The sequence below is a fragment of the Anoplolepis gracilipes genome, chromosome 4 (genome assembly GCF_047496725.1).
Source record: "Anoplolepis gracilipes chromosome 4, ASM4749672v1, whole genome shotgun sequence".
NCBI lineage: Eukaryota > Metazoa > Arthropoda > Insecta > Hymenoptera > Formicidae > Anoplolepis > Anoplolepis gracilipes.
Genome location: NC_132973.1, coordinates 1894444 through 1922031, shown reverse-complemented (window position 1 = coordinate 1922031; position 27588 = coordinate 1894444). Strand labels below are relative to the sequence as shown.

At 40.6% G+C, this 27588-nt stretch overlaps 1 protein-coding gene across 7 annotated transcripts in view; it reads left to right on the top strand.

The window, feature by feature from the left end:
- The window catches only part of Bap170 (Brahma associated protein 170kD), a 49415-nt gene that overhangs the window by 9230 nt on the left and 12597 nt on the right, over nucleotides 1-27588 (top strand). For all 7 annotated transcript variants that reach the window (XM_072890515.1, XM_072890517.1, XM_072890511.1 and 4 more), the window contains exons 3-4: nucleotides 16748-16845; nucleotides 19365-19516. In XM_072890515.1, the coding sequence (XP_072746616.1) occupies nucleotides 16748-16845; nucleotides 19365-19516 (250 nt within the window). The remainder of the gene's footprint in view (nucleotides 1-16747; nucleotides 16846-19364; nucleotides 19517-27588) is intronic.

The following is a 27588-nucleotide window of genomic DNA, read 5'->3' as shown; positions in this document are numbered from 1 at the left end:
CGGCGTTAAAAGCTTCCCAAGAGCTTACGCCGTCGTCATAAAATTCGTCCTCTCAAAACTGTAAAAGGGGAGCGGTCGCTCTCTAACGAGGCTGCATTCTAATCCCGCGTGTTCGGAAAGCCGCTTCTTCTCGAACCAATCTCTACATCAGCATTAAAAGCTGCCTACTTCGTCCTTACTTCGTTTCACATCGTAATTGCATTTTTTTCTCAGAATTTTCGAACGGAAGAGAGCAAAGTGTGTCGTCATCGCGTGACCGACGAACGAATGAATCTCGTTTGAGCAAAAAAAAAAAAAAAATTGAAAAAAAAGGGGAAACATCCGAAAAATAAAACGAGAGCCTTTCAACATGAATCTTTCTTTAAGTGTAACGATAAATTTTTGGAGTTGTACCTATTGTAAATAAGAATAAACCATAAAAAACAATAATTGTTTAAATTAAGTTTTAATATATGATATAGAAAATAAATGTTCTATTTTTTAATCTATTAAAGTAGTGTGTGTGAAGCTGGCGTATCATTTCGTGGAAACTCACAAATAATTAAGAGTTCTGACTTTATTTTCAATAGTTCTAGAGTTCTTGAATCTATATGAGAACTGTTTTATATTGAGCAGAACTATCGATAATCGACCGGCATCTCACCTTTATGTATGAAATTACACGATTTTCGGGTATAATAATTAATTAAAAATTTATCTAATTATTTTAAATGGCAGAACTCTTTGGAAAGGCATTGCACAAGCCCAGAACTATATGAGAACTGTTTTATATTGAGCAGAACTATCGATAATCGACCGGCATCTCACCTCGATCTGTATCTATGGGATTCGTTGTTTTTTATTTTATCTTAATTAACATTTTTTTGCTTTTGGGTGGCAGAACTCTTTTTAGAACTCATCTAGAACTATAGATCTTTCAATTTTCTACAATTACTGATAGCGAAAATGTCGTGGGACAAAGTGAGATGCTGCGTGAAGTTGGCATCTCAGTTTGTCCGAAGGCATTTTTTTTGCTTTAATCGCCAGAACTATTTGTTTAAACCATCAAGAACTCTAGAACTATTGAAAATAAAGTCAGAACTCTTAATTATTTGTGAGTTTCCACGAAATGATACGCCAGCTTCACACACACATTAAAGTATAATAAATATTATTTAAATACAAGGGCACAATATAAAAAATAGGTTCAAGCACATCGATAAAAATAATTATCCTACACTCAAAAAAAATGATCTTGCAACTTGAACAAAAATTTTCTAGGTGTAAAAAAATTAATTGAAACAGATAAATTATTAGCAAATACTGTGATACTGCGTATATTTTGCATTTGATCAATTTAAATGGCAGAGACAGAATTTACATCTGTACTATTAAAATTTTTCCGCGATGCCTATCTTTAAGGCCTATTGTCAAGGACAATTATATTTGTAATTAATATTTGGCACTGGGATCTAAATTTTCTAGAGGTATTGCTAGAATATTGCTGCTATAAATTCTATACGTGACAAACAATATTCTGACAGATACAAAAAGTAGCGATAAATTTTAACTGAATGTGAGAAATCTATCTACATTAGCAAAATATTTTTTTGAGTGTATGTGATATTAATGCCACAATAAGTCGTAGAAAATTTAAGAATTGCAATACAAATTGAGGATAGAAAAATATATGTCGGTATCATGCATCGACAAGTTTAGGATTAAAAGCACATTTGGCCGCGTGCTCACACGGTTGTCGCCTCGTTATCTACCAACGTGATTATCGGCAGTATCGGCCACGACATACCGGTTCCGGCGACGGATCCGAACGAGTCCGCGTTCCGACAAGCAAAGCAGCAGGGAAAAATGAGAGAGCGAGAGGGCGGGAGAGAATCGAGAGAAAGCGCGCCCGCGCGCTCACGCGCTATCTCGCTCTCGAGCGGTCCAGCCTTCTCAAGGGCGAGACTGGCTGGTGGTGGCTGAGGCGCACCTCACCGCCGCCGCCGCCACCACCGCCGCCGGGCGCCCGTCAAATCTGTGTGTGCGGCCCCCGTAGTCTGGCATTGGTCTGGTCGTTGTACGCGCTGCGCGTGAACCAAAGTCGGTAATGCTGAGTCAGTCAGGTGCATCACCGCGGTGCTTGGCGCTGCGCTTGTGCGTTGCACCATTTTCGCGACGACGATCCGATGTAGAGATGATTTCTAGCATTTGGTATAAGAAAAAACAAAAGAAAGAAAAAAAAACGTAAGATAGAAAGATGAGACACAATGAGAGGGAGAGAGATGTATATCAGGGCTAGAGACAAAGAGAAAAGAGTGCGATACGCTGAGGAAACAGCGGAGAGAGGAGGGAAAAGTTGGTTCGTTCTCCGGTGACGAGGGCACGGTCGATATGGCAACATTGCGCCCCACCACACGCATACCGGTGCCGGCATCGCCGCCCGAGCGAGATGCAGCAACGGCAACATCGCGCCCCGATCTTCTCCCTAGCGCGGGGGAGGGGACCGCGCCAGAACCTCACAGCGAGGAGAGCGACCTCATGCCCTGCACACATGTGTGCATAGCCGGGGACACTGAGAAGAATGAGGGAGACGGAATGTCAGTGAAAAAGGGGAAGGAAGAGAGAGAAAGAGAGATACGGAGTTTGCTGGTCGCTCGGTCGGTCGCACTTCTCTAGTCCCACGCACGCGCCTCGTGCCAAAATTGGCAATGCACTTGCCCTCGCTCAGGGGATTCCTACCCTTCCTGCGGAAAAAAATAGTCCCGCCCGTGATGCGTCGCTTCAAGTGGACGGTGCCGACAAGAAGCTATCTCTTTTCGCGGAAACTGTTTATCGGATGAGAGAAAACTTTTTTTTTTTCTCTTTCTCAAATTATTTCGAGCAATCGAGCGCATTCTCCGCGAAGAGTGTATATCCGGGATTCGCTTATTTTACTTATGTACATATTTTTTAATAGATTGAATAAGTAATTGGATATTCCAGGGTACAGCGGCGTTTTTCTAGGTCTTAGAGGTTTTTCTCGGTCTAATAACAATCTTTTTTTTTTTTTTTTAATATTATTTATTAAAATGTTATTTCTTAAAGATAAGTCTCTCTTCTTCAGCGATTAGTCTTTGTTCGGCATTTTGTTGCCTAACGTCATCCTCCTTCAGTCCCCATATGTCTCATGGCGCGCCTCCGGTGTAGGGTCGCGTGATTCGTCGGCCTGGCAACCGTATTTCTTTTCGCTTGTCTGTTAATCGTAGGTAACGACACCTACTAACACCTTGACGAGCGCGACGCGCGTGTAGTCGTGCGGTTGAGGCACCCGTCGAAGTGCGAGAGAGCGCTTAACGCGAGGAAAGGAGGGGAAAAAAGTAAGAGAGAGAGAGAGAGAGAAGGAGAGAGGAAAGTTTAAGGAGAGGCGTTCTGTGAGTGCGATGTTGCCATACGAATCCGTCTCGCTGGCACGACTCGGGCCACTTCCAAGAGCGCGCGGAGGCGCCGACCGCCGACACCGGCAACGTCGCTACCCTCCTCGCCGCCGAGATAAATAGAGATGGCCTGCTACGCGGCGGTGCGCTTCCTACGGTTGTAAGACACGCACTCACCGTTAGTCGAGGAAGAAGCGAGACGGACAAAAGACTGGCCAAGGAAATCGTGCCGCCGCGAGCGGAGCCGGCGATCGTTGTTCTTCTTGCTCGCCGCGCGAAAACCCGACTCTGTTCGGAGATACAGGTGGTCATCCGATACATGGGTGCCGTGTGTCGCGCTTTCAAATCAGATCAAACGCATACTCGAAAGAAAAAAAAAAGAGAGAGAGAGAGATAGAGAAACACATTTTTATATATATGTATATATATATATATATATATCTGAAACAAAAGGCTCTTGAAAAAAATCCATAAAATTATCCATATTTTTTGCACAAGTTTAATCGTGATATTCTCTTGCTTTAATATTAGCTCTAAATATTCAGTTTGTACTTGCATTTTATTTAGCATTGATTTTAATATTAAGCGTTCATAGAGTGTCACTCAGACTCGAAGGACTGCGTTTAAAGTGCTTTGTGCGCGGCGCGAATAGAGATTCGGTAGAATCTTTCCTCGAAGAATAATACGTTCACGATTTTGTCTCACGCTGCATTCTCTGCCTGCATCGCGTCTCGCTACCATGACCGTGTTTGGCGCGTTTTTACTTCTCGCGGCCGCGGGGGAAGAACTCGACGGTTCGCTTTGTGCCGGCTAATGTGCTTGCCGATAAGTGCTCGTTGCACCAACAGCGCACAGCAGCCTTGGTTAACCAATCCTAACGATCAACGATTTCTCTCTCTCTCTCTCTCTCTTTCCTTTTTTTCTCTCTGTCTCTAGTATTGGCGTGGCTTTGTCGACGAGGCAGTCCGTTTTGCTACTATTTGCTTGCGCATTTTTGTTTACCTTTAATTATCGCACGATTTTTATTTTCGACGATACCTCGTAAAAAAAAAAAAAAAAAAAGAATCCATAAACCCAGCGTACGTTTCGCAAAAGTTCAATTATAAGTATGTTATATACCCGTATATTCGTTGTATAACATATGTTAATAACGCGAGTATATAATATATGCGACTGTCTGGTTGAGGTTGACAAGGTATACTATTACGAGTACATTCGTCGCCTTAACTGGAGAAAGAAAGAAAGTTATGACTAATTTTAATATCATGAAATATAATTATGTTTTTACACAAGAACAATTTTAAATTATAAACACACAGAAAAATACTTTTATAAATAAAATTAACTAAAAATAAGAACAATTGTTACTTTAGTAAAAGCGTATGGCATTCTTTTTCTAGAGATATAAACTTTATTATATAAGATTTATATATCTAAAATTGTGTAGGATCTCAATTTCTTCGTGGATCCTTTTTATTAAAATTCGTCTTTCGTGATCCGGTCGATTCCGAATTCCGATAATTTTTATCGACGAGGCTCTCGCAACTGTGGACGATCCTCTCGCAATTCTGCCTCCTTCCCTTTCCCGTTCGCCGTCTCCGTCGTGCAAAAGACATTGGTATTAATGGCCTTGGCCGACGGTACCAGTTGGTAAGCCGTCACTCGAGCACGAGCCGCAGTGCTTGGAGGTCACTGCACCTTTTCCTCTTTGCTCTCTGTACATCGCGGGCCATCTCTCCCAGCCGTTTACCACGCGCGAATATTTCGCGGAAACTCTTTCTCTCGCACTTTCAAAACTAGTCGCACTAAATTAGAATTGATCGTTGCGAAACACGTGCGTGTGATTGAACTTTTTATATAAACTCTTACCAGAGTTCCGATAAAAAAAAAAAAAAAAAAAGTATCACGAGTTACATCATCGCGCTATAATTCCTCTGATACTCCAAATATATTTTCACATCATCAGAGAAAATCTTTTTTTTTTTTTTTTTTTTTTTTTAAGAAGAATTGTATAATATTTGTAGAAAAAAGTAATTTTCTCATAAAATGTATACATGTATGCAATATTTTTTAAGAATTTCTGACGCACGCGCTTTATTTATCTCTCGTGTAAATATGGTTGTAATAAAAACAACAAACCGTGCGCGGACGACGGGCTTGTTTAACAAGTCAGTCTGGCGACGGGCGGATAACACGCTCGTGTTACAGCTCTCGTAGATTAGTTTAACGTTGCGCAACGTCGTGCTAAGACGCCAAGATAGAAAAGAGTGTGCGCCCATTATAATTGTGTCCGCGACAGCCGCACAAGCTGCCGCACAACGTGGCACCCGCATGTTCTCGCAGATGTACCAACCAAGCGACGCGAGTCGCTTACTTAAGCGTATCCGAGAGATGTGACTCGTCCAAGCTATTTCGGCCATTTTGCTCGTAAACGTCAACGGTAATATTAACGGTGGCACGCGACATACCTGTCGATAGCTACTTTTAGGCACCACGGAAAATCCAGGTCTCTGGCGTTAATTGCGCGTATCGCGTCGCGAATTATCGCCTGGAAGGATTGACGTCGACGTTGCTTGATGTTATTTGCAAACCAACACACAATTGCAATTCTTCTTACGTTCTTCTTCGGCGAAATTCCATATTTATCGCGTCGCGCTTCTAGTAAAACCAAGTTTATTTACCAAAGAAAGATGTCAAAAGGGTTAAATGCACGACTAGAGTTGTCTCGTGAGTAGCCTCAGGTCCGCTGTCAACTAGGAGTCGCATTAATATACGTGCCGAGTCTAACGTCCGGTTTATATTATGCAGCATTGGCAAAGAGAGAAAGAAGAAAGCCACCGAGAGAGAGAGAGAGAGAGAGAGAGAGAGAGAGGAAAAGAGAGAAAGAGAAAGAAACACATGACATAAACCAGTGAACTTTATTAGCCATCGTCAAAATGGACATTTTTATGACGGGCGCGGCAATAATTACGTGACGTGAATAAAAACCCATCTGTACGATTCCTCTTTATGTCGGCTTTTGTTTTTTTTTTTTTTTTTACGCGCTTTAGGGATATGGAACTGTTAATTTGCAAGTGTTCGTCTTAGAAATAAGCCAGCCAAAGGATCAAATGTTATCCTCTTTCTTTTTATCGCGCGTGATTATGCGAAATATCTTGCCTTGTAACTCGAGTCACGCTCGTTTCTAATCCCGCGCAGACCGGTTTTATCAACGTCACTTAACGCTAATTGTAATTATATATATATAACTAAATCTTTTTTGCAACGTTATAGCCTGTCGGCGAGGCGGTTTAAACATTTTCGGACGTATCGCTAATTTATATTCGATATATCGACGAACGCGAGGCAAAAGTTTTTACCTCTTTCCTTCGAAATGCGGAATTTCTATAGCTAACGATCATTATGCCGTGCGTTTTTCATCCGGCGCGGTTCTTATGTACGTCGTTCACACGTAACGCATTGCTCGGTATACGTACGCGTTTCACGCCACTTAGCGTTATAATACGGATGCCCGGTATAACGCATATTCAACTCCTTCAGCGTAACGATCGTCTTATTCGAACTTGCCGAGTGATTAACAAAGGGAAACCGACGCGAATAATTGAGTCAATAAAGAATAGTTGGGTCGTATCAACGAGATGATGATCTAATGTTTTTGGATTTAAATTTAATTATTTACTTAATAATTATTTTTTTTTTTTTTTCTTTTTTTTTCAAGTAATTAAATATTTTTTTTTTAATATTTGCGCATCTCGTGTAACTGAAAACAGATATTACATTTAAATATTGAAAAATATATTTGACCCTTACTCCGTATTGTTATTTTTGCCACCTTCTAACTGTACAGGTGGGTCAGCGTATTTTCGATAAGTTTATTAATATGTAAAAGTGTTTTAAAAAATCTGAAAAAATGTATATACCTTCTTTGAACATTCTAAATAAAGACTAAAATAAAATAAATTTGAAAAATGATTTACTTAAATATATTATTTTATGATTATTTGTTTTCGAGAAATTGACGTTGTTATTAGAAAAATCACAGACAAAAATGATCCATCAGTACGGAATAAGGGTTAAGGTGGAAACATAATAGGAGAAAAATTTAATACTTGTTATTAAAAAGACTTTAAATCTCTACATTTGATTTTACACGACACGTGCATATCGGTGATAGTGATATAACATCATCGTTTGCATTTATACGTGAGCCTAACAATGCGTCTGACGTGTATACATATGGCGACTAAATTATAGTAGCGCGGAATGCGGCGCAAATGTACTCGGGCAAACTGTACGTGGTAGCAATAAATACGGCGTGAAAAAAATGTCGGAATGCTTTTGAGATGCGTTCAGGTGCTAATCGTAGAGAACGCTCTCGTGATTTGCATTCGCGCAAACAATACACGAACGACGACGGTTCTTTATCGTCGTATAAATTTCTTGCGAACGTTTTACGCCGCGTTGCACAGAAAAGGAGATAATTAAGAATACAGTTCCGCAATTAATAGCGACGTTGCGAACGGCACGTGTAGTTTTTATCGTGTTAATGTCCCCTTCATGTGTGTTGGAACTCTAATTGAAAAATGACGCATCGACGATATTGACTAAAAAGATTACGAGTAACCTGTCGGTAGATTATAACATTGTGAAAACGTGTCTTCTTTCTAATTGCAAGCGGACAGAGTGCCACGTGTGTTCCGATGTTAGAAAATGACGAAATAGCATAATAAATATGCAAAGACATACGACAAAGTCGTATAACATTCCACGAATCGGTACGATCACTAATTAAATTTCTGAATCAATCTATCGACTCTTCTCTCGTTTCAATCAAGAGCTATAAAGGCAGACTATAATTTTGACAGTTAGATGTATACAGGATGTCCAAAAAGTTTTATTAACGTTTGCAAATTTTTTTTTCTTTTTTCAACTTAATTTAAAAGGATATCTAAAGCAGAAAAAAATCTTTCCTTATTTTTTATATCCTTTTGTACGTATAATTTTATTCGTTGTCTGCTTTTTTTAATTACTATATATCATATGTATTTATGCGTAACGCGTAACGGTTCAATAGGATTTGATTCTAGAGCACGAAGTAAATTTTCTCTCTCTCTTTCTCTTTCTCTTTCTCCTCTCCTGTCTTGCTCCACATCTTTTCGACATTACTTATATCCGGTTGCGCGCGCATGCATAAAATTCGCGCGTAAAAAAAATCCGGTCACCCGACGCGTGTATTTTCGCTCGAGGCCGCCTCGGATGACTCAAAGCAAATTCAAATACGATGTATGTACAACGTGGCGATACATAAACTCGGATAAAATCAATTTGCCGAGTTTCTAATCGTGCCGCGAAAGATACGCCCGTGGATTCCCGGCGTGAGATTTAACGACGTGTGTCGCTTACGTAACGTCGTATCGTCGTCGTCGTCGAAATGAGACCGAGCCGCGTGGTGATATCGCGATCCTTGCAACGCCGATAATGGAGCAAATTAAGTCGCTCTAGATTTTTCAAACAAATCTTAGTGGTTGCGCGTATTAATATAGAATATTTTTTAAATAAAAAATGGAAATTATTGTGCGATAATATATATATATATATATATATATATATATATATATATATATGTACTGCTATCTCGTAATTATACCGCTTGAATTTATGGAGACGGTTGCGATATTACGATACACATCAACGTGCGATAAAAGATTGCCTGTTTTATGGCCAGATCAATACTCGACATTCTGACGACCCGTCGTATATCGTGTACGACATCACAACGAGACATTTTATTGCAGCGCTGATGCAAGGCGTTTCCTAACGCGGAAATGTAATTGTAGAAACTTTCATGTACGATTACACACAGATAAAGAGGTAACGTCGTAACACTATAAAAAGTCGTGAAAAATTTTTTATAAATATCTAGTCTTTCAAAAAATTATATCCGAATGTATGAAATATCGGGAAAAGAGATATCTGAGAAAGATTTTGCTAGAGTTAAAAATGCGAACCTTTTCGGTGTGACGATGCAGCCGAACAAACTCGGCTGCATCGGTCGGCTCTTTCATGAAACGAGAATGCACGGATGCATCGTCCATCATCCGTACCTGAAGGATGCATACGGGCCATAAGATGCATTTCAAGCATAAACCTGCCTGGCGCGCACGAGCCGTCGGCACAATAAGAGCTCTTTGTCGGAGCAAATCCGTCGTTTCGTCCGTGGAAACCAACTCGAGGAACTTGCACCTTTCTCCAACCGCATCTTCTATTCGACGAATGTAATATTCTTTACTTTGTGGAGATAAATAACGATTTTCCTGACTGAACCGGCACACTTTAACAGGACGGAAAATGTACCGTTAGCTTTGCAAATGAAGATAAAGATGATAATTTGTATCGATATTTTTCTAAAATCGTTAAAACTAAATTCTGTGCCATTTATGAGAGATATGGGGGTAGAGTATTTAATTTTACAAACAAAAATCTCCGATTTGTGTCGATCGATGACTTCCGAGCTGTCGCCAAGATCGTTAACATGAAACCGCAACTTCCGCGAAGCGGCTTTTACGAAGGTTTTCTGTTAAAGCGTATATCGCGACGTCGCGTCTCCTCGATGTTCCTCGCGCGGACACTGACTTTTCGGCGACCTCGCGTTCTCCCGGCATCTCTCGCCGAATGACTTTCCCGCCGGCGTTTCCGCACGCGCGAGGAACCAATCGCTCTCTCGTGTTTCCTCGCGAGTACTCGGGCGTACGGCCAGGCGGACACACGCGCGCGCTCTCTCGCTCTCTCTCTCTCTCTCTCTCTCTCTCTCGCTCGCTCGCTCGCTCTCCTCCTCCCCTTTGTCCGCACACCGCTCGCTCCCACCCTCTCTTCCGCACGCTGTTGGCGCCCCCTCCCCTCTGGGTCTTCTCCCCCGCCGTCCGTCGTGCGCTCACGCCGCACGTGAGTACGCACGCGAAGACTTCTTCATCCGTTCCCCGCGCGTTCATTCACAGTTCACAGTCAGTCAGTCACCAGCACACCTCCGCCGATCAGCTGATCTCGCCGCCGCCACCGCCACCGCCACCACCGCCACCGCCACCAACGACGACGACGGCGACGACGACGTCGGCGGCGGCGGCAGACTGCGCGTCGCCAACCCCTCCGTCCTCCTTCCCTTCTAGACTTTGCGTCCCCCCCTCTCCCCTACCCCTTATTCACTTCCTCCTCCTCCTCCTCCTCGTACCACCGATGGTGCTACTGCTGCTGCTGCTGCTCCTGCTGCTGCTACTACGACTACTACTACTACTACTACACTACTACTACTGCTACTACTGTTACTACCGCTGCTGTCCCCTCGAACCCCCTTCCCCGCCCCGGCGTGGACGATCAGCTGACTGGGAACTGTCAGTCGCCGCCAGCCGTGGGCCTGTGAACTCACGTGACACGCGCTGTGTCTCTTTCGCCGCGAGCGAACGTCGACTCCGCTCGCTTTCGTAGCAGCTATCGGTGAAGACGACGTCGGAGATAGGACGACAAAATCAGCGACGTTGGTGATGTTTATGATGACGCGCTGCTTTTGCTGTTTCTTCCGATCGAGGCGGTGATCGTAATGTCATTCACGGCTGCCGCAAATGATCGTTATGCGGTCACTGCAATAGGCCTTTAGTTAAACAGCGTTTTCCTAAGTAATAAATTATATAGTATGGAGATCCCCAACACTATATCGCACAGACATGTTGTATAAATGTAAAGAAGCAGCTGGGATATTCAGGGAAAATCAGCTATAGAGGAATAAATTGAAGGAAATAAGAAATGAGTGTTTTTTAAAGCGAGTAAACTTTTTTTTTTTTTTTTTTTTTTTTTTGCGGTCTTTATAGTAGAGTGAGCAAAATGTGGCAAAGTTTATTTAATAAAAACCTGCATTACGTTCGATCAATTTAACAGACGTATTTCTTAGTGAAATCTTGATGGACTTGATGGAAAGAGCGAGTTGTGTACATATATAGCTATGCCGACAGCGTTTCAGTGTATACCTTCAGAGCGAGATGTAATTAATGATTACGACAATTTCTTGCAGTAGTCTTGTTAAATAAGAATCCCTTTACACGATGGTAATCCGATTTCGTAACGAAACACTCCTATTGGAAGACGATAAATTCTCAAATTACAAGCTCTTCCGGTTGCCTTTTCCGAATTGACAAGTGTAGTATTTCTATCTACGGTATCTCTCGGTTAAACGCTGTTTGCGTCGATTCTGTTCCTTCACATTCTTATAAATGGAGAAAAAGAAAATAGGAATGACAGTTCTATTTTCCGTAGAATAAAATATTGTTTACATTTTTATACTCGACAGCAAATGTGACTATATATTTAATTTATATCGTGTCTGTCTGTATCGCGCGTTATATACATATATATATATATATATATATATATATATATATATATACACGCATAAGATGTTAATTCCACTTGTAAGAGATATATCTCGAATCGCGAGATTTTATCAAATGATTAAAATTTTCCGAGTTTAGTATCCGATGGCGATAATCGGCCTATTGTTCCTTCGCTCTCAATGATATATCGAATAACGATATCATCACACGATTCTCTCGCTACAATCCACTCTAAGGGAATTTGTAAGAGTGTGTATGTAATATGTAATATCGCAACCAGCGCGCGGTCCCACGGCGAAATATCGCGACTGGTATTATCATCGTCGTCGCTCCTCGAGCGACGACGATGCCGTACGGAATTCTAATGACACCGCCCGCTGTATAAACGCCCCGTATGCACGGATAGCAGTGAATTGTGTCGCGTCGTGTTTATGCATAAACGATCGGCGCATATATTAACACACGTTGTTCGCGACGACCGAGGTGAGCTGTCGTATAAATCCTGCCGCTTAGAGCGAGAGATAGATAGATCTCCTTATGTAAGAGAGAGAAAGAGAGTGTGTGTTAATACCAGAGTTAATTCCATCTTTGCGTGGCTTAATGACGCGATGATGAATTACTCGAACAAGTTGGAACGACGAGACGTTCCGAGGGTTGATTCCTCCGAGATTAGCTCGCTCCTCCCTGAATTTAATCACGCCTGACACTTTGCCGATGCCGAGAATTAATTTCCCCGTGAGATTATCCTCGGGAAAAGCAAGAACGTATCTTCTTACGTTCTTGCGTGAAATCGAGGAGGCAAATGATAGGGTGACGTAGGCGAGTCGAATATAGACGACGGTGTACGGATACGCGAGAACGTATCGAGGATCGAAGTGACCCAAGACGACGGCAACGGTTGCAGTCCTCCGCGTGTCTCGTACCCTACTGTAGGTGCGCGCTAGAAGAAGAAGCGGAAGACGCGGGAGAGTCATAGGCGCAGCGTTACGGCAGCGTGTGTCGAAGGAAAAAGGAGTGGGGGGAGAGAGAGAGCGAACCGTGAGAGAGGAGGGGGTGGGAGAGAGCGGGCGTGCGAGAGGGAAGGAAAGAGAGCGAGAGAGAGGGAGGGGAGAGAAGGGACCATGTCCTACCCCAACGACCACGTGGCGCCGAAGACACTTTCATCATGCATCGTGCTTCGGAACCCGCCGAACCACGTGGTGGATACCGTCGTTCGACGCTCCCGAGGAACAGGCCCGCGCCGCGCATGCGCCGCGCGCCGTTCGTATTTGCTGCATCAAGGTCGAGCAAAGTCGCGCGATTACAACCTCGTGGCGACAACGATGGTACCGACCTAATCGCGCCTACCCGTCGCGTCGGATCGAAACTTGGGCGGGAAACGAACGTCTGTCAAGTTGGCACCTCATCTTTTAAAAAATTATTTATTTTTTTTTTTTTTTTGAAGTTTTGAATGCACCCCCGAAATTCATCGATCGATTTTTTAGCTTAAATCGCCAGAAATTATTTCTAAAGTTAATAGAGAGCTCTAGAACTCTTTGGGGTGCATTTACAACTTAAAAAAAAAAAATTAATTTTTTAGGAAACGACGCGCCGTTTCCAAACGCGCTTCCTGGTACGCAGGCTCTCGATATTTATGCGCGAAAATCGGCACGCGATCGAATAGGCAAATATAATTTTGCTGCATTCATTCGGCCAGATACAAACGCTTTGCACGAGAATGAGCCGTTACACGCATCGTTTCGTGTAACTAATGAAATCACGATGTGGAGACCAACTCTTTTAAAAGTCTAATGGCGATAGTGGCATAAAATTGATTCCTTTTTACCGTGCGAAAGTCAAATTAGAAGTATATATCTTTTTTTTTTTTTTTTTTTTTTTTTTTTCTAGAACCTTTATAAAGACGTCTGTGTGTATAATTAAGGGGATGCGTTGATATCTCGTATACATAAGGACACTTTCATGAGTCACGCCGATTCCTTCCATTCTTGAAACAGTTGTACTATACAATTACTTATGCAAACGAGATGGAGATACGCTTCCTAAGTACAATATTACAGAAAAAATCGAGGTAAACGTACCGGACGTTATTTTATCATATCCGATTATATAGCTGCTTAATATTACATAAGTTCTAAGTTTATATAACAGAAAATGTGTCTAACAAAAAATCTCTAAATATTTCACAAAAATTTTACGAATATTAGTCTGTGAAAACAGACGTTCATTATTCGCATCGACGTTTCGGATGTAAAATTACTGTTACTTCTTTAACATAAATTTAATATCTCGCATTAATGCCAAATTATCGACATTTTGCATCCGCGTTCTTAAAATACGCGTCGCGCAAGTCGCACATCCCCTGTCCCCTGTCTCTCATCAACTATTATTACTCGGTTACCGAGCAACAAGCTCGACCGGACGCTTGCGGTCGTCCACGGCGCGGCGCCACGTTCCCGATTCATCGTCGGGCGTCGCGACGACGACGACGACGCCGACGACGACGACGCCGACGACGACGACGACGACGACGACGACGACGACGGTGACGATGACGATGATGGTGACCAGAATAGAGCGAAGACACGGGCGCCGATCCAGGGAGCACTGACCCAGTATGTTCGGTCGTCGCAGATTTTACGAACGACGACTCCCTGCCCCCCAACTGTCTTCCTCTTCCTCCTCCTCCGCCTGTCCATTGTCACTGCTGTTTAGAGCGCACTTTGAGAGCGCAGGACTGCCGCCGATGATTTTACGTCGCGTGACCACGTGTCACATGTAGAACCACGTGTCAGATGTGCGCGGAGACGTTTCCGATATTCGTACGTCGTGGGAACAAGAAAATATCAAAGTAAAAATGCTTGTATTTTTAACTATTTATATTATTATATTTTTAAGTGTCTTTTCCAGTTAATTTCGAGCAATAAACGTTCGCCTTTCCTTCATCGGATTTATCGATAAAAAGAAAACATTACAGATTCGCATCGATTAACTCTCATATTAATCGCATATCTGTGTATTCGGTAAAAAAAAAAACACATTTTTTTCCTGCCTGCGTCGAGGATAGGTGGGAGTCATTACGATTTCACGTGATTTTAATTAAAGATTAAATGTATGCTCATGTGTATGTAAAGAATAAAAAATTTATCTTAAATAGAAATTTGCTCTACAATCGCAGAGTCTGGGATACGATGTATAATAAAGTAGGAACCCAGCGAAAACGGATTCCTCCCGCGCACGTAACTCACCGAAATAAACGCGAACGCAATAAACATTTATTTCCATCGTGGAATGTAGATCTTGGTTTAATCGCGAGCTCGCATCTCGGTTCCGTGAATGCAACACGATGATCAAAGGCAATGCCGCTGATTGGCATTACTCTCGAGTACCTCAAAGATCTTTTTTCACTTTAATAACAAATTCTTTGAGAAATTTTTAAGTTTTTTTTTTTTTTTTTTTTTTTTTAGAAAAGTTTAGGAACTATCCTTGTTTGTCCTTTAAAAAAAAAAAAAAAAAAAAAAAAAAAAAAAAAAAAAATGCTTTAAAAACCAAGTTAAAATATTCAAGTTAACAAAAATTATTTACAAATTAATTTGTAAAAAGAATTTGTTATAAAATTAAAATCGATTCTTTCAGGACACATCGTATATTCGCATATGGATTTTCTCCGCATGGCACGTAATCCGAGCAATGTCGTTTATTTTTTCAGTCAGCCGCATAGAAATTTATGTCGCATTGCAGTTTATCTCACCACCGAAAGAATTTTGCGAGAATCTCTGAAGGATGATTACTTTGTCGAAGGAAATAGTAGAGAATCTCTGTTGATAGCTATTGTGTATATATTGAACTTTAATCTCTTTTTTTTTTTAATATTGTTGCAAAGAGAAAGACAAAGATCGGTCGAGAAACGAGGATAAAAATCTTGGTAAAAATATGTATTATCTTTGTTATCAACGAATAATATACGCATTTCACGTTAATTAATTTGACAAATACAAGGAATAGGATATATATTCTACATGAATATATGTATTTTGTAATACACGATCGCATATAAAATAGCTACCTATAACCCTGCTCAAAATAAAGATCTGTATAAAATTGTTATTGAGTTAGATAATATTATGTAACAACTTTATGTGGATCTTTATTTTGAGCAGGGTTATAGGTAGCTATTTTATATGCGATCGTTCTGTTTGTGTAACAAAACTCGAGTGAGAAGATTGTGACGCATAAAAGTCCGTTTATTGTCGCATTATATTTCTCAAAATATAATCGCAATTTCCTACGAATGATTAAAATTGTAAACCAGAATAAATTAACTTTCGCGAATATCGTGTCTTAATTAATAATCAACTCGAGTACTATCGCATGATAGTATTGCGTAATATCAGAATAAAGTTGCCGATGTTATTTTCTCTCTCAATAATTAACCAGAGTTCGCGAATATGTACGTGTGTATATATATATGATGCATGTCGATCTGTATGTAGATAATATCTACATACATATATATTATATATATGTATATAATATACAAAACAGATTAATTCAGATATCATTGCTTTTAATTAATATTTATCAATCGCATACTGTATATTTGATGCACATCAGTAATCTGCTGGAACGCATAATTTAAATAATTTATGCATTACTACTGTGTCGTACTATTTGATTGATAACAGAAATATATATATATATATATATATATATATTTCTGTTATCAATCAAATATATATATATATATATGCGGATTTCCTTGAATTATTATCTTTGATTTCAAAGGTACTGAGTCTAAGTCTTAAAATGGAAAAATGTTAAAATATTATGTAATGCTGGTATATCGTACCTACAAACAATTTTATTAAATACGATTAATTTTAATTAAAAGTTTCCGAATCGATACGCATTTATTTTCTATTTGTGCGCAACTATTTGTGTTCACAAGTGATTCTCATACTGTTCTTTTTATCATTGCAGGTCAATACGAGAAATGAGTGGGCGTCTTTGTGCGAACAATTTCACTTGCCCAGCGGTTGCATCAACAGCGGGGTTGGCCTTAAACAAATTTACCTTCGGTAAGTTCTTGTGAATTTAAGTATCTTGATTGACACTTGATTAATATTTGATTGAATATCTAATTGTAACAACTATTTGCCTTAACTAAGAGTTATTTAATATCCCGTCAATCCGCCATGAAATACTCAAAATACTCCTCGTCAAACTTTATTGATATGTCAAATATTTTTTTTTTTTTTTTTTTTTTTTTTTTTTGTAAACACAATTTTTTTTTTTTCACAAAACACGACTATCGTTGCGAACAAATTGGACCAGCAATTTCAATATATATTCAGGACACGGTCCGTTTATCTCTGGTCCCTTAAGGGCCAAGTTTCTCCAACGTCGATCGACTTTCATCTTGGTTTAAACTATATATGTCTTTATTTCTTTCAGGGGTAAGTTGCGAAAAACAGAGAAATAGTTTAACCGAGTGTCAAAGTTAACCGACGTTGCAAAAACCGGCCCTGAGTGATCCATTGCGGGTTTAACCGAGCGACACTCGTTCGCAAAATCGGAAAGATGGCTCGGCCGGTGCGGCCTTTATCGCACGGCGATTCCTCGGCGCGGCGCGGCGCGTCGCGTCGCGCCGCGTCGCGTCGCGCTTGCTACAATGTTCCATTGCGTCTGGCAGTCCGCGAGCGTCTGCAAGAGGCAGGGAGTAGCAACGTTTTGCCGCACGGCCAACACCGCGTATCGGCATTGGTCCCTACGCCCCACCACCATTTTCCGTATCGCGTACTACGTACGTTCGTTCATTCATGTCCCGGTCTCGCTGACGAGAGCCACCACGTGGTTCCTGAGTCTCGCTTTCCTCTCCCTCCCTCCCGCTCGCCTCTCTCTCTCTCTCTCTCTGTCTCTCTCTCGCGCGCGCGCTCTTTCCCTCTCTCATGTTCTTTCTCTCTTTCCGGAGCGAGTCTTGCACTCTTGTTAGCGCGCGTGGCTGACAAGCGCCACCGAGTTGATTTTCTTACCAACGTGACGTGTGTGATTTTTCATACCAAAATTTGCGTTGCAAACTATGGGGGGCTGTCAAAAGTACAAGCTGGTATTAATTTGACGAATCCTTTATTTCTTAAATTTCAATGTTTTGTGACAAATATACTTATATAACACTTTTATTTAATAAAAAATTTATATGTTTATCGATATTACATCATCTTCTAGGTGCACACTATCATATTAGATCGACAAGAGGGCATTTAAATTTGAAGAAAGATGTATTTTGTTTATTATATTCTTGCATCTCATATGTCAGCTGTACCGTTCGAAGGACCCAACTCTCTTGCATCATCGACTGGTTCAATGCGTTTCGCGCGATAAAAGAAAATTTATATTAACCGCAATCGGCGTTGAACGTCTCTTGTACAATCTGTATGATCTGAATTGCTGAAGAGTCGTATCGCCCTTCCAAGACATTTATCTACGGACGCCACGTGGCTTCGGACACGGCGGTCTGGCTACTTCGCGCTATCAGTCAACAATGCGTTACTGACATAGCATAGCATACGCCGCGTGCGATAGCACGTTGCCAGTAGTCAGAGAGTAGTGTTCAGCAGTCCGCACCCGCCAACGGCCAATCAGGCTCTGGCTGCTTGCTCTCCGCTGCCTGCACCTTCCGCGCTGTACGTTGGTTGCATGAATGGATCCAGTACACCTACCCCCACCACTTTCTTTCGCCCACCCACGACTCGATATCCTCTCTCTCTCTCTCTCTCTCTCTCTTTCTCTCCCGTCGACTCATGACTGTCTCCTTTCTCTTTCTCTTTATCTCTGTACCTACCCTGTTCGCGCAAACATCACACGAGTTCGTCGATCTTTCAATAATCGGTCAGTCGATCGGTGTCTTGGTCACCCTAGAGAGAGAGAGAGAGAGAGAGAGGGTTCTTTCGTATACTTTTGCACGGCTCTGATAATAGAATACCATCGCGAGACGTTGCGTTCTCAAGATAGAACCGCGCATCACGTGGGTGACACGCCGAGGGTCAACCGGTTCTCCAGAAACGTCAATCGATTCTGCACCAGAGTAGTCACGATCGCCGAGTTGATCCTACGAAACCCTAGTGGTTTCACTTTATCGCTCATGATATAATATCTCTGGTATTTGATACTGCTCTGGTTAAATCTCGTAGTTGGCGATACTATGCACTTATTAAATTTTTTTATAAATAAGAGTAATCGATAAAGGTGTGTTGTCTTTCTTGAAATGTCGATTTTTAAACTTTAAAAAATTAAATTTTCTGAGCTTTTTAATTTTATGGAAAGCGAAAATATGCACGTTGGTTAATGTAAAAATAATTTTCTTAAATAAAAAGATGAGAAAATCAATTCTGCAACGAGATGCATTTAAGAATTTAATAAAGTAGAATTTTAATGTAGTTCATGGCTGTGCAGATTATATTTTCGATATTCCAATTACACGACATTTTTGTATTTCCATTAATGTCTCTACAAAACTATATTATCTGAAATCTTATTCGAGTCGAAAATAAATTTTCTAAAAAAGAAAATATTCAAAAACTTGACATTTGCATTTCAGATATCTGGACAGGTATGAAAAGGTCCACTTCCTAGGCGAGGATGGTCAACAGGCTGACGACGACGATGAAGATTCCAGACATCGGAAGTGGTCAGCCAGAGCACTGCATTCTGTTCCTCTTACTTATAATCATCATCAGCACAACATTGCAGGTGAGTCGTGAGATTTTATTAAAGGATCTACTTCTTGATAATAAATTGATAATAAATTCGAAACGCGAAATAAAAAAAACCGATACATTGTCATTTCGTTGTTTGGCGTGCTTATGGCAAATCCGCCGAATGCAGTGGCAGGCATAAACCGCTTCTGCCAATTTATACCCGGTGCGTATGTTTCGATGCAGTTTGCATGCACGTATCCACGGTCGAGCGACTTTCAAATGCGCGTTTTCCACCGCCCATTGTTTCGTTCCTTGTCGCACTTATCGTCGCGTCGCGCTCACGCAACGCTTTCCCCTTTTTTTTCTCTCTCTCTCTCTCTCTCTCTCTCTATCTCTATCTCTATCTCTTCTATCTTTTTCTCTGTTTGCATGTGCGAGTCACGGTTCAATAATTCGCTACGTTAGCAATTTCCGCCTGTCAGAATTTTTCACTCGCTCGTTCCGTGTCGTCCCCCGGCAACGCTGCGCAAAAATATCGCGCGGTCCCGATCCTTCTGCAAGAATCTACACAATATTTCCCCTCTCGAGTCCATATCCATGCATCCATCACGAGCAGGAGCATTTGAATTTTTTACAATCACACATGCATTTGCGGTATGAAATAAAAATCGACAAGAAGAGAGGAGCGGAAATGGGCGATTATTATCGGATACATTTTCAATACTTGTAGACCCACGAGAATTAGCGGGGGGAGGGGGAGGGGGAGAGGGAGGAAAGGTAGGTCAACGATCGTCGATCGTGACATTTGCATGGGGTTAATTAAATTAGGGCATTGCCGGCGCGAGTCCCAGGAGACTCGGCATCTCGTAAGTCTGCGCCTGTCTTCGCGGCAGACGTAGACGTACACCGCGTATTACGTACGTACGTGTACCGTAGCCGCGGCCAAGGCGGCAACGGGTTATTGACGTGCTGCTGCTCTTGGAGCAGCAGCAGCAGCGGTGGCGGGCTATCGAGCCGCAGAGGGATATAGGGAGATAGATAGCGTAGCGGCGCGCACATGCGAGTCGCGGCGGTGGCCCGGCTGGGAGCCGCGAGTGCATTCGTGCGCACGAGGGGAAGGGGAAAGGGGGAGCGTGGGAGGGGTCGTGCGAACGGCGTGTGTAAGATAATTTAATGAGCGATAATCATGACACACATATGTACAGGGTGTCCCGAATATGTCGGAGTATGTAATATTCCTCGGGCTCGGGCCCGGGCCCGGGCCTTGCAGATTTTCTCTCTTTAACGAGAGAGAACATTCACATCATTCAACATGGATATACATAAACCCCATCCGAAATATATTTCCCCTTCTCTTATTTTCTTTTTATTGTAATTATTTATTTTAATAATTTGTGAAAATTATTAACGTCCCGACGCAGTTTTTCGCTCTGAAAAAAAAGATCAGTTCTAAATTGGTCCCTAGCAATCCCTTGGTAGGAAAGACATACGGTGTTGCCGGGACATCCTGTATACGTTCAGTAGAAGGAGCATAACGCATATACACTGCCGTTCGTCGACTGGCGGAACGCGCGCGGGTCTATACTCGGCGCACATGCGCATGTCGCATGCGGCAGCCTCGCTCCAGAAGCTCTGGGGTAACCGGATGACTGGGATGGTGAGGGCGAAAACTGGCGGATGGATAGGGAGGGGAAGGGGGAGGGGCAATGATGTTGGAGCGCGCAGCGCCCAGGGTGCGAGACCCGTCTGTGTCGCTGATGGAGGGAGAGGGAGTGCGAAAATGACGCTTACCGATATCTACGTGTACGTAACGATTGTTAATTTGCTTGGCGGGGTCCTCTTAGTAGTCGGCGCCGACCTCGAGCTTCCGCGCAAGTCGCGAGCGAGCGGTCCGACCCTCTCCTAGCCCTCCAACCCCCTTAGCGTGATGCTCATCCGGAACCGGGTCAGTAAAGGCGCCCTGGCGGGAAGCTCTCTCTCTCTCTCTCTCTCTCTCTCTTCTCTCCCCTCCCCTCCCCCCATTTCCCATTCTGATTCATCCCCCTTTGCGTATCGATGCCGATTATTCGCCTAATCATTCGCTCCTGGCCGCGACTAATATATGCGCAACTATATTGGGCGATAACTATACTAGAAACGCGTATTCTTGTAATTTTTGGAGTCGAGAAAAGCAACGTTTTCTTTCTTCGGTATTATAAAAAGATTTCCTCCTAACTTTGCGTAACTATTGGAACGCGTTACGTAATCGCGCGACATACTTGATTGAGAAACATTGACTTTAGAAATATGCGCAAGAAATTCAAATCGGACTCGATCGGTGTTAGTCATTTGTGATGAAACGTGATGATTAATGTTTACTTTACGATATTTTATTCTTCTCTGAGCCAGCGATAAAATTACAGTACAATCATCCATTTTGAATTTATCCATTTCCTGTTAATATTGCGAATATCACGTTTTGTTATTAATTTAATCATTATTTTATGATCAAATTCCTGAAAAAAATCCAGCCGATGATTAACTAACTACGTACGCTGTGTTAAAATCTCGATTGCGTATGCATGTACCGTAAAATTTTCTCCTGTTTCTTGCTGCATATGCACGTATTCACTGAACAAATATATCGAGAATCGCGTGACACGATCACTGAACCGTTCATCGAGTATTCGCGATGCGTGGCCATTAAATGACCATTGCAAATTCTTTGATGTATAATCACGTTTTTTTTCTTGTCGCAATATATATATATATATATATATATATATATATATATATATATATATATATATATATATATATAATTTTTTCAAGAATCTACATTTAAAATTTTTCACAAAATGTCAAGAAATTGTGCACATTGTTCTTCTCGGATAAAAACGGGATGGAAGGAGAGAAAGAGTTTTGAATTAAAATTAACGTCTTAATCAACTATAGAAGTTGACACTCTCGTCACGTGCGTGCCATTGTGGGTGGGAGAGAACCGTTGACGGAGAGAGGGAGAGACTGACAGAGCGGGAGCGAGACACGACGTAGGGCGCGCGTCACAATCAATAAGCGTTTGCGGGGATAAGTGTTCCGTCGGTTCTTGATCGTCCCGGTATAATGCCGCGCTTGCGTGATGTTCGCCGCGATTCCAGCAAAAGAGCTCGCTCGCGATCCCTGGCTCTGTGTGTTGTGTATCGTGTGCTAGATTAGAGATGGCTATTTAGAAAAAAAAAAAAAAAAAAAAAAAAAAAAAAAAAAACTCGACATGTCCTTTTTAAGTCTTTCAATACTGTTAGCTCGATATCGATTTCACAAATAAATATTGTTATGAAATTTCGATATATTTTGTTGATGCATCGTTAAATATAGATAATTATGGAAATTATTATAATATTGTTCACCATTTTTAATCCAATTAAAAACGTACAAATTAATACATTAGAACATAAATAGCAATATGTGAAAAGATAATGTGAAATTTACAGGGTAATATGATTAAATATATATATATATATACAGGGTGTCCGGTAATAATCGCCTTACCTATCTAGGGCTGATAGAGTAAGTCAAACTGAACATAAAAGTCCTCTACCATTTTGCGATTTTCGCAATAATTATTAAAATATTAATTAAAAACGCTCAACATATGCTGAGTACTATATACGGCGCGCGCTCATACGCTGAACGTTTTTAATTAATATTTTAATAATTATTGCGCAAATCGCAAAATGGTAGAGGACTTTTATGTTCAGCTTGATCTGCTCTATCTGCTCTAGAGAGGTGAGGCGGTAATTACCGGACACCTTATATATATATATATATAAATTCGTATATATAAACATATGCAGCACAAAACATTTATACGTATAAAGAGATTGCATGTAATATGAAAAATTTATGAATTTTTTCAAGAGAACAGTCGTAAATATTGCATTTTTAAAAGTCAAAAGCGAAAAGGACAAGAGAGGTTTGAATATTTTAATGTAAAGTAAAAATTGAAATCAATTCGAATGGTTAATATTTTAAAAGGATTTTTGTATTAATTAATTCGATAAGCATAAGTTGCAAAATTCCTAGTCTGCAGTCGAATCCACCTGTGGTTGAACCGTCGCGACGATTGACGCGACGATGTCTGGGGGTGGGAGGAAAAGGGGGCACCGCGTGCCACTGGTGCCATCGACGCGCTGCGCGCGCTCATCTCGTTACGAGGCGTTTGTCAGCAGACTGCAATGCCAATTAACACGCGCGGACCGTGCGATGTCCGTTTCACCCCGCTGTGCGTTCATATCGAAAATTATTTTAGTCAATTTTATGAATACTTTTAAGAACGAGATTGGTCAGAAACAAGAGAGAAAGAGAGAGAGAGAGAGAGAAACAGAGGAAAAGAGAAAATGATCCGTGTTTTGCATGGAATTGTCATTTATTTTGTAAACGTCAAATCTTTCTTTTTGTGAATAAAATATAGTTTCTTCAGATTTTTGATTTTTTTTTTTTCCATCAAGGGATGCAGAATACGTGGTAGAGTGGTAATGCTTGAATTATAACGGTTGTCTCGATGGTCACGATTGAAAATCAATCATCCTCTATGCATGTCAACGTATCGCTTATTTATCAGTATTTAATCATAGTTAACCGTTTGTTGATACTGACGCGGGTGTGCAAGTGGATTGATTGAACGCGGGGAAACACAACGTCATGCGATGACAGTACGCTAGTTGCGTGTTGCTTTTATCACAACGACAGGCTATAAATAGATCCGTTAACATTTGTTAATGCGAATCAATCGCATTTCGCTTTATCAGAGGAAATGTTATACAAATTTTAGTTATAGATAACGTGAGAGATAAATATCACGTTTATCTTTTTTTTTTTTTTTTTTTTTTTTTTTCCACAAAACTTGGAAAAGATCAATGCTCGCTTGAAGCGGATATATCATATAATTTAGAAACTGGAAAAGACTTTTTTTATTCTTGATAATTAGTGTAACATAACATTGGAATGTATCATCATAGCCGGACAAAGGGGCAGATTTTTATTAGCGATATAGACCTTTCTTTCATCCATTGCGTAAAGCAGCACTCCCTTTATTACGCCATGGAAACAAGGTGTTCAGCTTGAAATCGATACTTGCCACTTCGCGGCGTCGTTGACGACCTGTGATTTTATTAACGAGACCATGGGCTCTGCTTCGGTTCCTTGCTCCTTTCTCTGCCCACCCCGATGCGACTCCTTCCTTCGTCTTTCGCCGTTACCGGTTGCTGGTTTGTGTTCCCCATTTCTCCCTTTCCCCCCTCGGTTTCCGACGAAACTCGACACTTCTCCTGGGACGCGATATTGATCGCGGTTTTGCGGCTGAAAAGATTACCGCGATCCCCGATAACGTTGCGCCCTGTACGTACATTCAGCTCTCGTATATTCAGCTCTCAATACGCCTCGCTAAAGCTTTACTTAGGAGAAGGAAACTAATTCGCTTCCCGGACGACAGACACGATTATTACTTCGACAAATCGATCATCGTCTCGTCGATTGTGTCAATTTCAGGAAGAGGAGGATTACAAAAAAATTCTCAAATTTACCTACACGATTATTTATCTTTTTTTTTTTTATATTTTTTTAAAGAAAGACTTGACGATGAAGATTTGGAAGAGAATTTTTCATCTTAAAATCAGATTCATCCAGTAAAGTGTAACAATTAATGATTGAAATTATCTAGAATAAAGGAGAAATGTAAATTTTTAAACGAAATACGATTAATACTAATGTTGTTTATGTTCATTTTTTTCACCTTTTATCTTCGAAAAATTAGAGAATGACAAACGTACAGATTGGTATGTACGTCGTTGAAGGAATTTTTCTGATAAAAATCTTATCGAAATTAGACTGTAATAGTCTCGTGATATTTTAGCACAATGTTTTCATTGACGGAACATAGCCGGCCACTTGTAGAAAGCTAACCTTGACCGACAGTACAACCTACTTGTGGTGCATCGGGAATGAAGTCCATCATCTTATGAATTGTCTCGTTGCTCGAACATAAATATATCGCGCGACGTAAAAAAGTTAATATATTTATAAATACATGATTCTCTTACATTTGGTAATACGTGTTTGCTTCATCGTTATTGGAGCCGATAATCATGCCTGATGGCTACGAAACGACGAGAAATGATCAGCATCACGAGAAATAAACGAGTCGTTGTACGTTGGTGAACCGGACGCTGGATTAGTTGGTTCTACTATTCCAGATATTGCAGCTCAAAATATCGCCGCTCGTCAGATAAACGTATCCCATGTATTCCCCAATAGCAATAACCGATAATTATTTCTTATCGACCCTGTCTCTTTCATATTTCTTAAACGAAATAAACGTTTCCTGGCTCTAGATCCAATTATGAATCCCCAACTGAGAACGTAATATGTATTTAGGCCTTATTCATATTTAAACCTTGTAAAAATTTATATTTAGTTCTGCGATATATATATCGTTCATTTTTAATCAACATATTTTTATAAATAAACAGGATGTCTACTTCATAGAAAAATACGAAAAACCTGGATATCTCTGGGATTTTTTTTTGTATCTGTAAAAAATTATGGAGGTTTTTATTGAGACTCGGGGAATATTTTTAAAAAAATTCTCTCTTTAATAATTTTGCTTTTATATTGTAGCAATTCGTTGATAAGCGAGTTGAATTATATGGTTAAAATATATATATATATATATTAGAAATATATATATATATATATATATATATATATATATACATACATATATCTCTCTCTTTTTATCTATCTCTGTTTATATATTCAATACCTGAATCATTATATATATTGAATACACGTTTCATATATTGAATATACATTACATATTTATTGAAAATGGAATAGTAACAAATGAAAATGTTATGCAAATGAAAAATGTTTATCTTACGAAAATTATTCAGTTGTTTCAGTACATATGCAAATCTAACACTTGAAAGTTAAGTGGCTCTAGGTTTTCTTTCATATGAGTTGAAAGCTTTAAAAAAGGCACACAATAAAAAAAATTATATTAGAAATTTGAATAAAAATACCTGGAAGATCAGGGAATTTCTTTACAAGATTTGAATAAAAATTCTGAAAAAAAATATTAGAGATTACATTTGGTTAGATAAAAAATTTTACTTTTTCGCGTTTATTATTTGTATGTAAAACCTGAATCTCTCTCTCTCTCTTTCTCTCTCTCTCTCTCTCTCTCTCTCTCTCTCTCTCTCGGCGTGTGCGATAAAATGACACGGATAAGCGAAAGAGCGGCTTACTTCGTCGTTCGATTCGAAACGCTATTCGATGCACAATCATGCTAGCTCCGCTTTCTTGTTGCATCAACCAGCCATGACCTGCCTCAATGAGCCGTCGTCAAGCGCGGCAGGGTCGGATTGGCCGCGTGACAATTCCGTCGACTATCGCAAAAGATATATTTGCGTTCGAAGGGAAAAAAATCGATGAAAATGATCGACGATTTCGATTCGGTGCGCTTCGGTGTTGGCGGAAACACAAAAATGCACTCCGATACGCGCAACGATAAGGGATACATCCGAACCCATTAACTGGTTTTGTTACTTGTCAACATTTACAGAGAGAGAGTGAGACAGACGAGTCGAGTAAACAAACGTTAAAAGGGTGTAACTTCAAGAATCTGTTACTTTTTTTAATCTTCATTTTTCTTTATTTTTGCCAAAGAATTTCCTATCTAGGCAAAAGATAGTTCTATTGATTCGTGTTAAAACGGCATTTGCAATGCTAATCACTAGGAATGTATAGCACGTTGGGAGATGTATTTTATGTTAAAAGGCGTGTGCGAATTTGTACCTTTCTTTTTTAAATTTGCGGAAATTTCGTTTCACGGAATTTTATTCCTTTAACACATTCAAGCGTTATTGAAATATATTTTTTATCTTTACATGTAAAATACTTTTCCCCGCGATTGTACATCTCGCCGTGCATTTAGAGAGACGCGGTGCGTTTTAATTATTTTAATTAGTCACTGTGATAATAATAGCGGCGTATTTTAATTATTTTAAGTAAGCATTCTCGGAGAATTTATTATTATACATCGTATGAAAACTGTCAGAGGTTTTAGCGAGGATACGACATGCGTAA